The sequence below is a fragment of the Lynx canadensis genome, chromosome A1 (assembly GCF_007474595.2).
Source record: "Lynx canadensis isolate LIC74 chromosome A1, mLynCan4.pri.v2, whole genome shotgun sequence".
Lineage (NCBI taxonomy): Eukaryota > Metazoa > Chordata > Mammalia > Carnivora > Felidae > Lynx > Lynx canadensis.
In genome coordinates this window covers 86,851,798-86,869,182 of record NC_044303.2, presented here as the reverse complement: position 1 = coordinate 86,869,182, position 17,385 = coordinate 86,851,798, and the positions used below count along the sequence as shown (strand labels likewise).

The 17,385-nt window shown below is 34.7% G+C and overlaps 1 protein-coding gene across 1 annotated transcript; it reads right to left on the bottom strand.

The window, feature by feature from the left end:
- Window positions 1–2,799: 2,799 nt before the first annotated feature.
- Window positions 2,800–3,723, bottom strand: LOC115513595 (olfactory receptor 13G1). The gene has a single exon (XM_030314859.1). The coding sequence runs from the start codon at window positions 3,721–3,723 to the stop codon at window positions 2,800–2,802; it is 924 nt and encodes a 307-aa protein (XP_030170719.1).
- Window positions 3,724–17,385: the final 13,662 nt, after the last annotated feature.

Genomic DNA, 17,385 nt, shown 5'->3' with positions numbered 1-17,385 from the left:
TGAACATACTAGAAATTTAACAAGGCTTTGCCCTACTTTTGTGTTCAATAGAATAAGATATTTATTTAATGAAATCTAAAATAATCTCTATGAGGTCCAAACCCAGAGTGGCTGCCTCATGAAAACAGTGTTCTAAGTGAACTAGCACAAATCATTGTAGAATACTCATCATATGCAATTAAAATACTAGATACAATGAAAAGAACATCCTTTTTATACCCTATTTCTCCCCATCCCACATTCATCCCACATTCACATATCAACACACAAACGGCACAAAATACTGAAACCACTCTTGGTCTCTTACTCTTAAACTAAAAGTGCTCAATAGACTTATAATTTGAGACTGATTTTTGCAATGCTAAGAGGTATAGGGTACTGTGGAAGAAATATGGAGAAGATACGATTTCAAATTCACACAGTCTCCTGTGGATAACAAACACATAAATATTCTAGACAATGAGCTATACACAGAATTCATTCCTTTTTATGTTGCATGACTTGTATGTAAGTATAATGGATTACTTAGAAAATCACACAAGATAGTCCTAAATATATTGATGTGATATCCCTTCATATACATATTACAAAATACAACATGCAATATAATAATATGCAAAATAATATAGAAGCCACCACAGAACAAAATCTGAGAGAAGGGAATCCAGAATTATATTTCCTTTTAAAATTGTCCACTTAAAATAAAAAATCAGAATGAAAATAAATCTGAATGTTTCAAATGACTAACATTTTTCTTTTTTTTTTTTATATATGAAATTTATTGACAAATTGGTTTCCATACAACACCCAGTGCTCATCCCAAAAGGTGCCCTCCTCAATACCCATCACCCACCCTCCCCTCCCTCCCACCCCCCATCAACCCTCAGTTTGTTCTCAGTTTTTAACAGTCTCTTATGCTTTGGCTCTCTCCCACTCTAACGTCCTTTTTTTTTTTTTCCCTTCCCCTCCCCCATGACTAACATTTTTCAAGCCATGCTTATAACCATGTAATTTTATTAAAAAAATTCAGGCAATTATTTTATATTTTTCTTTATAAAGGAATTAATCTGTTTTGCTTATTTGACTTCCATGTGGCTCTCTTTAATAAGGAAGAGAGCATAATGAAGACAGTCATCTATGAGCTTAATTTTAGAGAAACGAGATAGAAAAAACAGCCTCCAGCTATTGTCTATTCAGCTTCTCTTGCTAAACAGCTAGGCAATGGTGTTCTGCTGATCATTAAAAAAAAAAAAATCACAGAACAACAACATTGGAAAATGTCACTATGATAGAGCAAGATAGAAACTCATCCACTGCATTATTTTTTGCCAATTAAAGCTGAATTGCCTCCTACGTAAATTTCTCTCATTTTCTGACCCAATCTAGGGAAAATCCCCCTTGTGTGACTGATTTTTTTTATTAAAGACCAAAAAAATCCGAAATATGTTCCTTCTAGCACCCTCTTACTGACTCATGATGTCCTATCTCCGTATGAAATAAATCTGACTTGTTCACCAAACATTTGTTCAGAGTGGTCTTCAGCTCTAAGGCATTTAAGGAGTCTTTGTGTTCCTGTCAGGTTTAATTTACTTAGGATTTCTCATTACATGCTATACAAAAGAATGCCAATAGTAGTGTATGGTTATTGTATTCATGAAGTAAAATCCTAAAGTAGGCAACAATGACATGAATGAGATTGTTTCAGGGAGATTAGTATGACAAAATGCCTGCATTTTAAAAATTGCAATGAAACCTTAATTATAACTGATTTCAAGGGAAAATTGTACTGTCTGTGTCACAAATAAGTCTCGCAGTAATGCCATATATTTTCTTATATATTGAAATAGACATGATTTTATTCAGACTAGTTTCATAATATTAGAAGTAATCTTTCTTTGTGAATGTATGTGCATATATTTATATATATATATACACATTTGCCTGTAGGCACAAACATCATATATATATATATATATATATACACACACATATATATGTATATATATACACATATATATGTATGCTATTGTATATATTGTATTGTATATATATATGTGTGTATATATATATATATATATATATGATGTTTGTGCCTACAGGCAAATGCTTGTACACAGGCATAAATGAGAATGAGAAGATACATATATATTCTAGAAATATTTTGGGATATATATCACGTTATATATTTGAGATGGTATATATATTACATTTTACACATTGTTAAAACTAAAAATATAAAATTGTGGAGACAATGAGGTAGCCCAGAATAGAATAGGAATAAGATAAACACTTTACATTTACTGGGAGTAGTTGTGAAAGTTTTCATGAATGAAAGTAATTTAGAAATATGTGGAGTGAGGAGTATAAATCAGTAGTGAAATGGTAAGAACTAAGTGAATTTTATTTTAATTTTTTTAGAGTTTATTTTACTTTAAGAAAGGCAGAGACAGCATGATGGGAGAGTGGCACAGAAAGAAGGAGACAGAGAATCCCAAGCAGGATCCTCACTGTCAGCACAGAGCCCAACGCGGGGGCTCACACCCACGAAACTGTGAGATCATGACCTGAGCCAAAACCAAGAGCCAGAGGCTTAGCTAATTGAGTCACCAGATGCTCCAGAAATAAGTGCATTTTAGAAATTAGGAGCAAAGAAAGTGATTTGCAGTGGAATGAATCAATCTCACTCCGAAGAGGGAGTAGGGAAATTTGGGAAGGAAGTACCTATACATGATCAGTAAAATCTAAGATGTTCTAGGAGGTGATTCTAGAATAGAGAGTTGACATTCTCTTGTGAAACCACTAATGTTTCAAAAATGCAAAGACTTTCTGAATCCCTGTCTGCATCTCCTTGTTTCGTAAACTATACACAATTGGGTTTAATGTTGGGGTCACAAGAGTATATAGTGCAGCTATCACCTTGTCCCTTTCAAATGAGTAGCTGGAAGCAGGGCGGATATATGTGTAGATTACAGGGCAGTAGTAAAGGGACACAACTATGAGGTGGGATGAACATGTTGAAAAAGCCTTCCTCTTGCCTTCTGCTGTGCGGATGCGGAGAATGGCAGCAATGATAAAACCATAAGACAGGCAGGTGAGGCTGAAGTCACCTATGGCCAGGGAAATATCAGCAACATATACCATCACCTCATTAATTCTCACAGGACTGCAGGACAAAGAGAGCAGTGGGGGTATCTCACAGAAGAAGTGGTCAATGTTATTTGGCCCACAGAAAGTCAGGTTCAGGATGAGACCTGTGTGTACCCAGGAATTGGTTACTGCAATAACCATGGCAATGCTAAGCAAGGCCACACACATATGGTGGTTCATAATAGTGCTGTAGCGAAGAGGAAAACAGATGGCCACATAACGGTCATAGGCCATTGTGGTGAAGAGTACCATCTCAGCCCCCAATGACCACGTGAAGAAGAAGAGCTGGGACATGCAGCTTCCATATGAAATACTCTTTCCTGATGTTAGCATGGTCCCCAGCATCTTTGGTATAATGCTTGTTGTACAGATGATATCCACAATAGCTAGTGCCAGGAGGAACACATACATGGGCGTATGCAAGGTGGTATTATAGATTATAACAATGATAATTAGCCCATTGCCAAAAAAGGCCACAAGGTAGATGCAGAGAAAGACAATGAAGAGAACTCCCTGCAGTTCAGGATTTTGGGTAAGTCCCAGAATCATAAACTCAGTTACAATGCTGTTATTCATTGTTCTTTGATGACACACATTGCAGAGAGTGAACAACTAGGAATTAAAATAATGTGGTTGATTTTATCAGGAGATGTGTGATGTGTGGTGTGTGTGTGTGTGTGTGTGCAGGTGTGTGTGTGTGTGTGTGTGTGTGTGTAATTTAGTGATTTTGTGTTGATTTGATACAACTTTATAGCAAGAATTCCCTTCTGATAGAGCATGATGGAGTTCTGTCTTCCAGGCAATATCTTCTATCCTCCAGATGGATATAATTTTCTGATGTACGTTCTGCAATTAATGACTACACTAAACTGAAGCCAGTGGTTGAGAAGAAAAAGATAAGAAAAATTAATATATTCAAGTATTTCAGTATTACCATTTTGAGTTGAAACATTTAAACATCATTCACATATATATGGAATATAGTACAAATAATTACATATCTCACCAATTGTTAACTATATGCTATCTTTCTTGAAACATACATGAGCAGAAATATCTAGAACAATAGAAGCTGACAGGGCTAATTATAGTGGGAAGACTTCAGTAGCAAAAAGTCCAACAGAATATCCTGAGACTGGATATTTAGAGACCATTGGATAATTTATTGGTGTCTAAGAACTAAATAATTTAATCAAATACCTGCCTGATATTTTTTCTTCAGTTTCAGAAGTACATTCTTAAAATCTCATGAACTAATTTGTTATGTCATATAAGAGTAAGAAGATTATATATGAACATAGAAGATCTAGGATTGCATCTTCATTTTATTATAGCTATAAACTGGCCATTGAAACTCCATAGGCTTCATATTTCTTATGAAATCTCTTTTTATTTCTAACAATATTATAAATAGAGAGAAATATTAGGTAGTATACAGACAGTATAAAAGTTTCTTAGGGATACTAGAAGAAAGAAACAGCTAGAAAAAGTTTTCTGGAAAGTATCCAAGAGATTTATGAGGGAAATTCTTGTTCTTTTCATTGCTCTGCAAAACTTCTCTAGCAATTTGTCACCTGCTTTCTTTTTTGCTTATTTATGTGGATAGATCTGTTTTTATGCATAATCAGCATTTTGCATGGATGCATGACTGTTAGGACTGTTATGACCTGTTGCATCTAGGAAAAGTGTTCAAAGTAATTGTGAGTTTAATAATAAATTTATGCTTCATAACTGTTCTTTGTCTTTTCAGAGATCACATTGTATTTCTGTTACCTAAACAGAAGAAATACAAATCATTTTTGAGACCACATCCAGTGTGATTTGCTCCCCCAAACCATGAAAGCTGAATTACTGATTTGCTAAATTTTAATGAACTAATGATTTTCTAAATTTACTGACCATGTGTAGCTGTTCAGACATAAAATAAATATTTTGTCAATCTCTAAATCACCTCATGAATCCCTAGACTTATTTCTTGTTTTCTCATTGTGAAAGGATGTAACACCTGTCAATACTTGCATCTATGATACGTGACAGGCTCTGTGTGAGATCTTCTGAAGATATTACATCATTTTGTCACAATCATGGTGGGACTTTAATATTGCCATCTTTATTCAGTTGCTAAAAAAACCCCAGTTCACTGGGCCAGATAAAAGGACAGAAGCCAAATTATATATCTCATAAGTGGAAGAGCCAGAATTGACACCTCTTGGTGCAAAATGAGCAAAACTTTTAGAATTTCTAAATAATAAAAAAAGAATAAAGTTTTATTCGAGCCCAAGTGAGGACAGCTTCCTGAGATACACAATCTTCACACAGAGTGCTCTGGAGAAGGAATGTTTAATACAGAATTATGTATGTTTTTGTTGTTGTTGTTGAATTATGATGAAAGATATCTTAGAAAATTATAAACTTTATTTTGTTTCAAGTATGTACAAGTTTGCAGGCTTTGGAGGTATGGGAATGGAACTTAGGGATATTTTCACTCTTATCTTTGGTTTGGATTTTTTTTTAGGTTATTTTCTATTGAAACAAATGACAATGTGTGCTCAGGTCAGAAATAGAGCCCATGGTTTGAAGTTTGGTGAAGTCATTCTGACCTTGGTAAAAGTGTAGCTTCCCTGGCAACCCAAAAGCTGTGCCCACAAACATTAAACGTTGAAAATTTCCTTTATCGCATCTAGATTGTCTGACTTTTAACAAATTGATATTAACCTCTCAGCTATATGCTTTCAGGTAAAATACAAAATAGTATGGCAAACATACACTAAACTGAATGATATAAAAATATTTTAAAGAAAATGAGAGTTTTATTCTGAATGAGATATGACTTGGGACAGGAAAATATAGAGAAAATAGTTGATATTTAAAATTCAATTAAAATATTTTAATTTAAAAATATCTGATATTGAAATGAATAATAACTAATCTTTGATGTGCTGAGTGTTGATGTATTTTCAAATTAGATTAGGAAGCCTTGGTCTGGTTATTCCATCTGAATCAGAGATCTGTCATCAAAGATTTTGGGATGAATTTATAAGACAACAGTCCTTTTCCTGCCTATGTGATCTTACCCACCAAAATAGGTACTCAAATATAAACTGAACCTTCCTTAATGATGAATAAAAAAGCTTCAATTTTCCTTTGGAGAATTGTTACCTATCAATGTAAATAATGCTATTTGTCTATTTAATTGTTAGTCATCGAGTTCTCTGAAGCTGGGTGTGAGAGAGAAATTCAGCCCCAAGATACAAAATGAAATTTCATACAATGTTGAAATTTTGCGAAGATATTGTGTAAATCACCTCTGGTTCACTGTCTCTAAGTGAAGAACAAAAGAGTGAGGGTACCTGAAGATTCCTTTTCTCATCTCTTCTTGGAATGTTCTACCCCCTTCACAATATTAATGGCATTGGTTGGGCCTTGTTCTTAGTGCTAGTTGTGAGAATTTGGATATTTACTGTGTGTAGGTAAAGCAAAATCCAAAAGGGGGGTATCATATGGTTCACTGAGAGAAGGTATATATTGACTATAGTAGCTTTGTTCAAATATCCATTATTGATTCAAGGTAGAGATATATACTTTCATCAATCTACAGGTGTCCAATGTGTAGTCAATAGTTTCTATTGAAATTCTACAAGTGAAGCATACCTGGCTTGGATGTTATCTTCAATCCTAAAAGGCCACAGTATATATTAAAAAGAAAAAAAAAAGCCTGCTTACATCAGCAGGGAAACACATTTAGCCAGGTTTTCTAACTTAAAAGCCATTGATTCTTGGCCATGTCCTTTTCTGTCCCTCTCATCTGGAATTATTTACACCTCTTTATTTATTATGTTTAATCCAACTCAGATTTTCTATTGACTTAAATTTGGATGTACAAAATTAGTAAAATTTAGTTAGAATTAGGTTAACACATAGGGCTTAAGTCTTGATTTTGGAAATTTTTGTCCATGACATTGCATTTTTAAGGTGTATTCTCTGAGTCTCAGTGTATCTTCATTGTTTAAATGGAGAATAAAAACAGTGGTAAACTAAGTCGCTCTGAGGATTAAACAATGAATACAAATTCTTAGCCCAATTTTTAGCCCACATTGAGCTGTCAATTAAATGTAACAATAATCATTATTTTGAATCCAAAGCTAATGATTTTAAGCAGAGTTTTAACATTTGGAATTTTAAATTAATTATGAAACAATTTTTCATGATTAATGGAAGGAAGAACTTCCAATTTTGCATTTTAAGTTATTGAATAATTATTATAATAAAAGAATAAGCAGATTGGGTTATAACAATCAAAGATAATTCAATTAAATATAAATATAATTAAGATGCCTTCATTCAGTAAACATTTAAAGATCACACTTCATACTAGTCATTATGTTATTATATTTAGTTTTAATGATGCAGAAAATGCAATATGTTCTCAATTTTCTCAGGAGTAATGGTAAAACAGTTATTAAACATGTGCTAAGATGATGGGAAAATTATCAGAGATATGGAACAATTTTGTATAGTAATATAGCACAATTAATTTGGTTTTGGATAGGATTATGGAAAATCTAATAAAATATTGAATGTAGTTTTATTTTGGAAAGGTAAGCAATTTTCAATGAGTGTGAAAGGAAAGAGAAGAGGCAAAATAATTTCCAAGCAAAAATAAGGAAGTATGAAATACAAATGAATATGATAAATGGCTTTCACTAGAGACAATGGATAGAAACACTGTGTAATGTGAAGTATAACAAGATAGGACTTGTTCAGATAATTATAATAAGTTATTGTGTTGTTCTATAGGCATAAAGGAGAATTTGGAAAAATCTGAGAGAGGAAGTAAAATGTGTTTTGCCCCAAATTTTAGAAAGATAGCCCTGAAGACAACATAAAAACTAAAGGGAGGCATTATGTTATCCATTTTGAGCAGAGACAGTTTACAAGAACCAATTGATTTGTAGAACAATATGAATTTAATTACATTTAACCTAAGGATGTGCTTGTAATAACTAGTTACCAGAATAAATAAAATTTATGTCATAAATTAAACTATTTATAGAAAGAATTTAGACAAGTTGATTTGAATTGTTTGTCAGGATGCAGGCACTTTGACAAATGAGCATCAACTCCTTCCTAGAAGGAGAAAATTGAGGTCACTGTGCGTTTCCTGACTCCTAGAACTTAGAGCATTTATTAGAAGTTCATATAGATGTTTTATTTATGTGTCATTTATTCTACTATTTTGTTTAGTCCTGAGAACAAGATTAGTTAATAATTAATAATGTTAATGTCCCTATTTTAAATATGACGTGGTTGGTAAAGTTTGGTACATTTAACAAACTTGCTTACTGTTACACAATCAGACATTGATGACAGGCAGATCTGAATCCAGGGAATGTAATGAAGAAACTCACTCATGTTGTAATTTATAAGATAGTGTTATACTGATGCAAATCCTAGAACACAATTTAGTCTTCCAAATTATCAACTACGTCATCATCATCATAATCTGTTTTCAAATGTCATCATCTTTATTGCTGGCATGAACAACATCAGCCCACTTTTAAATGGCCTGCCGTGTGTAAGGCAAGTTGTTAGGAACTCATCACAGCCACCTCCCTGTTCTATGGGACTAGAGTGAGTGGTACAGTGTACTCTGTGCTCTCACATTCCTAATGACTTCTTTTAGACAATTTCATTTTAGGCAACTTTCTGTTAAGAAAGTTTAAGTCACAGGTGCTTCTGATTCAGGCTTTGTTCAAGGAGAATGTTTTAATTTCACAGCTTAAGTAGTGAAAATGAAAGTGGTCATTTCTCAGTTTTTAAAGACTTTGAAAATATCAAAGAATGGCAGTAGTGAAAGATCAATGTGTTGGGAAGTAGAATGCAGTGCAAATTATGCAAATAGAATGCAGTATAAATTATCGCCCTACCATCATTAGGTAATAAATTATCTAGGTTAGCCTGGGACTGCTCCTGTTTAGCCACTGAAAGTCTCATGTCTTAGGAAATCTTGTCTGAAGCAAACTGGGACAGTTGGACACCCTAGAACACCTGAAACAGTGAAATGTTTATTCTTGAAAATCTCAGCCATACATTAACTTCCAAAGCACTTCATTTTCTAAATTTGGGAAAATATAATTTTACAAATTCAACTTTAAACTCTTCACTTTCCTTGTTTAAGAGTCTATCACAGAGTCCACAATCCAATTGGCATGTTTTTTTCCCACGGGTTAGGAGGGAAATAATGGGACCCCTGAACTAAGTCTTCTGTGAACATTAAATCAGCTGGATTCCAAGATTTTCTATAGTCATGAGTTGTGTGCTTGAAAACTGTTAATAAATCATAGGATCTTACAAAAGGTATATTGAAATGAGGCATTGAGAACCACTTCATAACAAAGCCTTCTGAAAAAAAAAAAAAAGGATAACTTATCTGGTAATACATGGATGAAGGAGCCAGGAGGCAGGGGGTTGTTACGCATTATCTTTCAAAGCTATTGCCAACTTGTTTGTCAACACTTGCTAAAGGGATCTTCAACACCAAGCTACCTATCTACCTCCTTCTGGAAGAGCTCTAAGACTATTACAGTTTAACTGCAATCTCTTATACGTACTCTTACCTCAGATCTCTGGTAGTAATTCCATTTTATGGGGATTTATTTGTTTTTGATGTCACATAACTTTATATGTCAGATTTCAACCTCTGTAGTTAGAAATCCGGTTTTTGAAAGTAGAAATATTCTATATTTCTCTTCTATTCCTTGCTCCACACTATCTCCTTATTTATACCATATATACATATTCCAGCATTCAGAATAACTAGAGTTCACTCATTTATGTAACTGAGAGAAACGTCAGTAAAAGGTTTTTAAAAATTAAATTCTATAATTTAGATGTAAATGTAAATACAGACAACCTGAAATTTACTATCTGAATATTTTCTAGTGTACATTAAATTCTATAATTTAAATTTAAATGTAAACACAGACAACCTAGGATTTACTGAATATTGTCAAATGTACAGTTCAGTAGTGTTAAATACATTCACCTTGCTGTGCTACCTCCAGAAATTTTTTTATCTTGTAACACTGAAACTCAATACCCATTAGACAGCTTCCTATTTTTTCCTATTTTTCTCTACTCATAGTCCCTGGCAGCCACCAATGTACTTTCTGATTCTATGAATTTATTCTAGATAACTCCTACAAGTTGAATCATACAGGATTTGTCTTTTTGTAACTGGGTTATATTATTTAGCATAATGCCTTCAAGGTTCACCCATGCTGTAAATGTGCCAGAAAATCTTTTTTCTTAAAGGTGAAAAATATTCCACTATGGATATGCAACACAATTTGTTTGCTCATTTATCAGTTGATGTGCATTTGAGTTGTTTCTGCTTTTTGGCTATTGTGAAAAATGTTAGTATGGACATTGGTGTGCAAATATCTCTTTGAGATCTTGTAAATTCTTTTAGATATATACTGTGAAGTAGAAGTGCTATAAAATTTTTGGGTATTAATTAAATGAAGATATTTTCAATACAGTTGAAAAATAAAAGACTCTATCATAGATTCGTGTATATGATGCGTAGAATGTGCAAATCCAATAAAGCTACATTTACGAGAAAATTTTAAATCAGTTAAGAAAATTTTGATACATTTAGAGGTTTTGAAAACCCATTTTAAACAACTTTGCTAATTAAACTTTGATGCTACTTAAAGAAGATATTCTTATAAATAAATAACAGATATATTAAGCGTTCCTACCACACCAGTAATGGCATACTAACCTAAGTTCCGCTGACTTTCTTCTTAACTCCAACCTGTGCATATTTGATATAAAATAAAAAATTAAGAAGCAGGGGGACAATATAAATGCACTTATTATTAATAAGTATCCCCTCTTTTGGACTGAATTATAATCCATGGATTGACTTTTTTCTTTCAGTGTTCCTAAAAAAGAAGTAAAGAAGTTACTTGGTTCAGATATATTTATACATAGGTCACAATTTCATTGTGACTAGAATAATTAGAATGTCTAAAAATACTTACTTTGGCTCTCTCAGGGTATCGCCATGTTCAAACAGTAACCTGTGTTCAGTTACTAGAAAAAAAAAACCTGACAATAAGGATTATAACTCCTTTTGTTTGCAGTCAACAGACTTCTTTTATGTTTGCTTAATTATTATTAATATACTTAAGATCAATCGAAATCTTTCCGGACTCAAAAACAAGGGACCACAGATGACAACATCTTCAGACCAAGTTTCTCACAGTTGAATTAATATGGCTCTCAGAGGAGCAATTAAAATAACTCCGCACTGATTACTAATTACTTGTGGAATGACTTTTCTGGGCTACTATTTCTCTATACCACCACAATGTATCCCAAGATAATATCTTCATGGAATAGAAAATCTGAGTAACGGAGATAGTGGGAGTGTCTTATAGAGACAAAAAGATATTCAAAGACAGATGAGTGGACATCGTTACAAAAGCAATTTTATTGTTCTAGACAATGGAAACCTCTTTCCCAGTAAAAGACAAACATAAGTAGTGACAGGAAATGGATTCAAAGACAAAGTTCAAAACAAAGATCAGAAAGGTTCAATTTAGCCCTCTACACTGTGAGGCAGAGGGAGTCTACAAACAAGCTATGGGATGGCATTAAATTCTTAGTTAATAAATATAACAAATTCCTCAACTAAATTTATTTCTGAATTGAACTGAATTATTTGAAAATCTTTTCTATTCATTATTTTGGTGTTGTTTATGCATGTCCATACACAAATGCAACTTATGCGTGTGATGTACTCACAATGAAATGATATCATCTCTGTCTCTCTACTGTATATCCTCATAGTTTCAAATATCCATTGGAATTCAAACACAAACTTTCATGTTTACCATATAGCCTTCTTTCCTCTATTTTGTTTTGTCTCAGAGAAAAAATACACAAGTGATATTATAGATTTTTCTAAATAAATTTTATTTATTTTGAGAGAGATAGAGCATATGCATGAGTGAATGCGGGTGGGGCAGAGAGAGAAGGAGAAATAAAATCCCAAGCAGAGTTTTTGCCGTCAGCATGGAGCCTTATGCGAGGCTCAGTCTCAGGAACCCTGAGATCATGACCTGAATCAAAATCAAGAGTTGATGCTTAACAGACTGTAATTCCAAGGTACCCCTGGATCATTTTTAACAGTCTTTTAAGATTGCCAGGCAGTAACTTAAATGTTTATTGAATGTTTGTAATAAATACAGTGTTCCTAAATATTAGTTAAGTTTATCAGACTGGCAAAAAGAAAGGAAGGAATGGGAAAGTATTATATGTAATTGTAGTCAAATGACTATTAAAAATTAGAGTCTAATTGTTAGATTATAAAAAATGTTTGCTATTGAACCAATGCATATAACTTGTTTTGTTAATATTTTTAAAGTAAGATGGCCTACTTCCTTCTATAACAATGAAGATCATTATCAATATATAATTTTAAACAAATACCTTGAAACAATATATAATAGTTCTAGGTGCTATGAGTGACTGGACAATGGATCAGAATAACCTAATTTTAAAATTTAGGGTGCAAGGGTGAAATGGAGGGTAGCACTCCGCTATGGGATGCTGAGCTAAGTTGGGCCTGCAAACACGTTGTTGGCCAACTAGTACTATTTTACTCTTCTTTTAGGAAGGAGTGGAGAGAGAATGTTAAGACTCTGAGGAGAAAAACAGGATGGGTCTCTGCCAATTTTCTTCCCCTGATCTTTTTCTCTGCTGCAATTTCTATCAGTTTGATTATTTGGACTCTTGATTTAAAATAGCATGCATTGTCACATTCTTTCTTGAAGTCTGTCATGTTAAATCATATATCTAAAATAAAACTATTGCATGCACAAGGAATTTGTTTTATGATATATTTGTGGTGGAAGTACCCTCTGTCATGAATTTTTTTAATCTAACAAATAAATTATGTTTTATTTCCTATGTATTGCTATAGAGTGACTGCACCAACTTTCTCTTGTTTAGTTTTGCATGGTATATCATTTTCCATCTTTATATGTTTTCTTTGCCATCATTTGAAAATATGTAAGTGGAAAATAATCTTGTTTTTAATAAAATTTTAACATTTCAATTTTAGTATTTTATTTGCATTTACTTTAACTTTAGATACATTTGTGTTTGTTTTCTTAATATTTGTTTTCCATTTATTTTGTGCTCCTTTCTGTATTTTTGATTAACATTTTTTATTATCCCAATTTTTTTCTTCATTACTTCAAAAGTTTTGCATTCTTTTGTAATGATTTTGGTGTATATGCTTGAGGTTATGACATGTATCCTTGCTATATGCAGACTTGTTACAGTCTGCTGGAAATTATTTATTTTAACTTTCCAAGAGATGTTATGCTTTTGGAACTCTAAGTACTTTAGTCCATTCTAACTTTTCATGAATTTCATCATGTTTTTCACTGGTACACATATCTCTACCACCCATGTTCTATATTGCTTATTTCTCAACAGTTTTGTTGTTCTTCCTCTCTCTTGCACATCTTTTCCTGTTTATGACCATTCCTTTTCCTGAATAACTCTGCTTTTAATTCAGGTTTACAGGTTTGCTGACAACAAATTCTTCAAGTTTGTATATGTGTGAAACATTTTTATGTTGTTTGTAGTTCTGGAAAATATGGTTACTGGGTGTATAATTTTAAGTTGGATATTATATGAATTCCAATTTAAGATGGCAATATAGGAACACCCTGAACTCACTTTCTCCATAGAACACACCAAATGACATCTATTAATAGAGCTATTCTTCCTGAAGAACTGAGGGCCTACTGAACAGATTCTGCACAATGAAAGATAGAATAGCAAGAGAAAACAATAAGAGGGATGGAGAAGTGGTAACTAACTAACCCCAACGCCTGACACAGCAAACTGCAATGGGGTAGGATAGAACTCAGGGGCAGGAAACAGATTCCTCCGCCTGTGTTAACAGAAAAAAAACAGTTTAAAATGGCAACATGTTTATAAGTGTTAAGCTCTAGAACTCCACCAATCACTCGAGAAGCTGCTGGAACTCTCTCTGGGTCAGAGGGACTGGAGAGTGATATGTTTTAGATTTCCCTCCCCCTTGAAAGTATAGAGCAGAGCAGAGTGCGGTCACCAGACCCAGTCTGCAGCTTCAGATGAGCTTGGGTCTCCCAGGTTACACCAGTCCTGGTCAAGCTGGGCACAGGGGGAAAAAAGCTACAGTTTAAAAGAATAACTAGCATATAAAAGATCCAGTCCCAGAATTCTGCCAAATGGTGAAGAAGCTGATGGAACACTCTGGAACACTCTTTTGGTGGGAGGGCCTGACTGACATGGTTGGTGCTCCCCTTCCACCTTGAAAGCACAGACCTGTGCACAGTCCAGATGCTTCCTCAGTGAGCCCCAGGCCACTAGCTTATAATAGTTCCAGACATCCCATCAAGATGGCCACAGGGTGGTACACACTGAGACACACTTGGGGAGTGCTCACTAGAGCTCCAAACTTCATGCCAAGGTGAACTAGTGCAAAGCACTTTGGAACATTCCAGGCTAACACAACTTAGGCTTCAGATAGCTTCCTAGGGCATCTCATGTGTGGATCACTGTGGTACCTGCTGGCTAATGTCTGCTTTATATTGGGCCATGTTGCCAAGGTGTCCCTGTATGGATTACCCCAGGAAGACCCAGCCCATGACTGTATTAGTTCCAGCCATCCCACTAGGGTTGCCCTCACACAGAGCACCCTGGTAAGCTCCCACTTGCACTGTCTTTAGCTCTAATTGCTGAACCAGGGCACCACCTGCACTGAGGACACCAGTGCAGCCCAGCTTGTACCCATTTCAACTTTAGCTGTCTTGACAAGGCACCCTCAATGTGGAGACACCCCCCCCACAAGATACCCATATTGCAACCACTTCAGCTTCAGTTTACTGACAGGCACATTTTGCACAGAGAACCTAAGGACCACACTGACCCACATCCACTTTACATTTAGCTATCTTGCCATGGTACCCAAGTACACCCCATCCTGTACCCCGTCTCAACTCCAGCAACCCCTCCACGGCACCATCTGTGTGGAAAGTCTCAGAATACCTCAGTTTACATTGACTTCAGCTTCAGCTATCTTGCCAAAGTGTCCTAAGTGCATAGAAGCTTGGAGACCTCAGATGGCAATATGTTAATTTCAGCTATACTGCCAGGCCACCCTGTGCACAGAGAGCCAAAGGACTTCCTAGCCTGCACACTGCCTCAACTCCAGCCCATCTACCAGGCTCCCCTGGCATGGAACACTCCAGGACACCCTGGGTTGCAATCACTTCAGCTTCAGCTATTCTGACAGGGCTCCCTCAATGTATAGAACCCTGGGAAACCTGGTCTGTATCCCTTCAGTTTTGGCTGTCCTGACAGGGTGTCCACTGCATGGAAAGTGCTAAGACCTCCCAGCCTGGACCTTGCTTCAAATACAGCTGAAATGCCAAGGTTCTCTCTTCATGTAGAGCTTTAAGACACATCAGATTGCACCCTTTTTCGCTTTAGTTGTCCTGTCTGGACATTCAATACATGGAGAGCCCAGAAACCCCACTGAGCTGTGTACACTTTGGTGTCCGCTATGTGAAGAACCCTGGACCCCAGCCCACCCATGCCAGCCACAGATCCAGCCAGCCAGCACAAGTCACCAAACACACACATTCTATATAGGGAATAATATTATACAAGACCATTTTTCCAAGTTTAGGACAAGTAGCTGTTCTGCTTTATCCATAGATACAAACATATGATTTTAGTCAAACTAGGAAGACAAGGGAATATGCTCCAAAAGAAATAATAAGAGAAAACCCCAATAAATAAATAAATAAATAAATAAATAAATAAAGATAAGCAATATATCTGATAGTTTGAAGTAATGACTCTACAGAAGCACATTGGGCTAGAGATTAAAGTGGAAGAACTCAGAGAGATCTTCCTTAGAGATATAGAAAATATTAAAAAGAACCAGTCATTGTTGAATAAGGCAACAATGAGATTTTAAAAAAAATCACTAAAGGGAATTAACAGTAGATTTGCAGATGCAAAAGAATGTGTCAGTAATCTGGAAAAGAGATAAAACAAAACACCCAAGCTGAGGAGCAGAGAAAAGAACTTTAAAAAATGAGAATAGGTTAATGTAATTCTTGGACAACATCAAGGAAACATTTGGCATTATAAGGGTCCCAGAAGAAAAATAGAAAGGGGCAGAAAAGTTATTTGAATAAAATAATAACTGAAAATTTCCCTAAGCTAGAGAAGCAAATGGGCATCTACACAATAAAGTTCCAAACAAAATGAACCCAAGCAGGTGCACACCATGACAAATAATAAGGAAAATGTGAATGATTAAAGATAAAGAATCAGTATTAAAAGCAACAAGAAAGCATTAAGTTATATACAAGGACAACCCAACAGCTGATGTTTTAGCAAAAACTTTGTAGGCCTGGCAACAGTGTCATTATATATTCAAAGTACAGGAAAAAAGAAAAAAAAAGTACAACCAAGAATATTCAACATAGCACGGTTATCATTCAGAGTTGAAGAAGAGATAGTCTTCCAGACAAACAAAAGATAAAGAAGTTCACCACCATCAAATCAGTCTTGCAAAAAATGCTAAAGGGAATATTTTAAGTGGAAAAGTTGGTCATAATTATATGCAAGAAAATTATAAATAAAAAAAATAAAATTTGACATTATGTACATAAAACATGGAGAAGGGGGTAGGAAAAAAACCAAAACAAAAACTTTTTAAATATGCGTCTGAGCTCAAATGGCCATCAACATAATATAGACCATTATATACTTAGGATGTAATATGTGGAACTTATGGTAACCACAAATCCCAAACTATAATACATATATCAAAAATAAAGAGAGACTAAGGGCATTTGTATGGGTCAGTTGGTTAAGTTTTCAACTTCCACTCAGGTCGTGATCTCATGGCTTGTGGATTCAAGCCCTGAGTCAGGCTCTGCACTGGATAAATAAATAAACTTTTTAAAAAAGAGAGAGAGAAACTAACTCACAACTACATGTAACTAACACATAACTACAGAACTCTAACACATAATGAACATATAAGTACAAATAACTAACACATAACTACACAAGCTGACACATTACTACAGACATTCATCAGTCATGAAGAAAAAGAGCAAGGGGAGAAGAAGAAAGTATCTGAGAACT

What these genes read in the sequence shown, in the direction of transcription:
- LOC115513595 (XM_030314859.1), bottom strand. Translation starts at nt 3,723, where the DNA reads ATGAATAACAGCATTGTAACTGAGTTTATGATTCTGGGACTTACCCAA.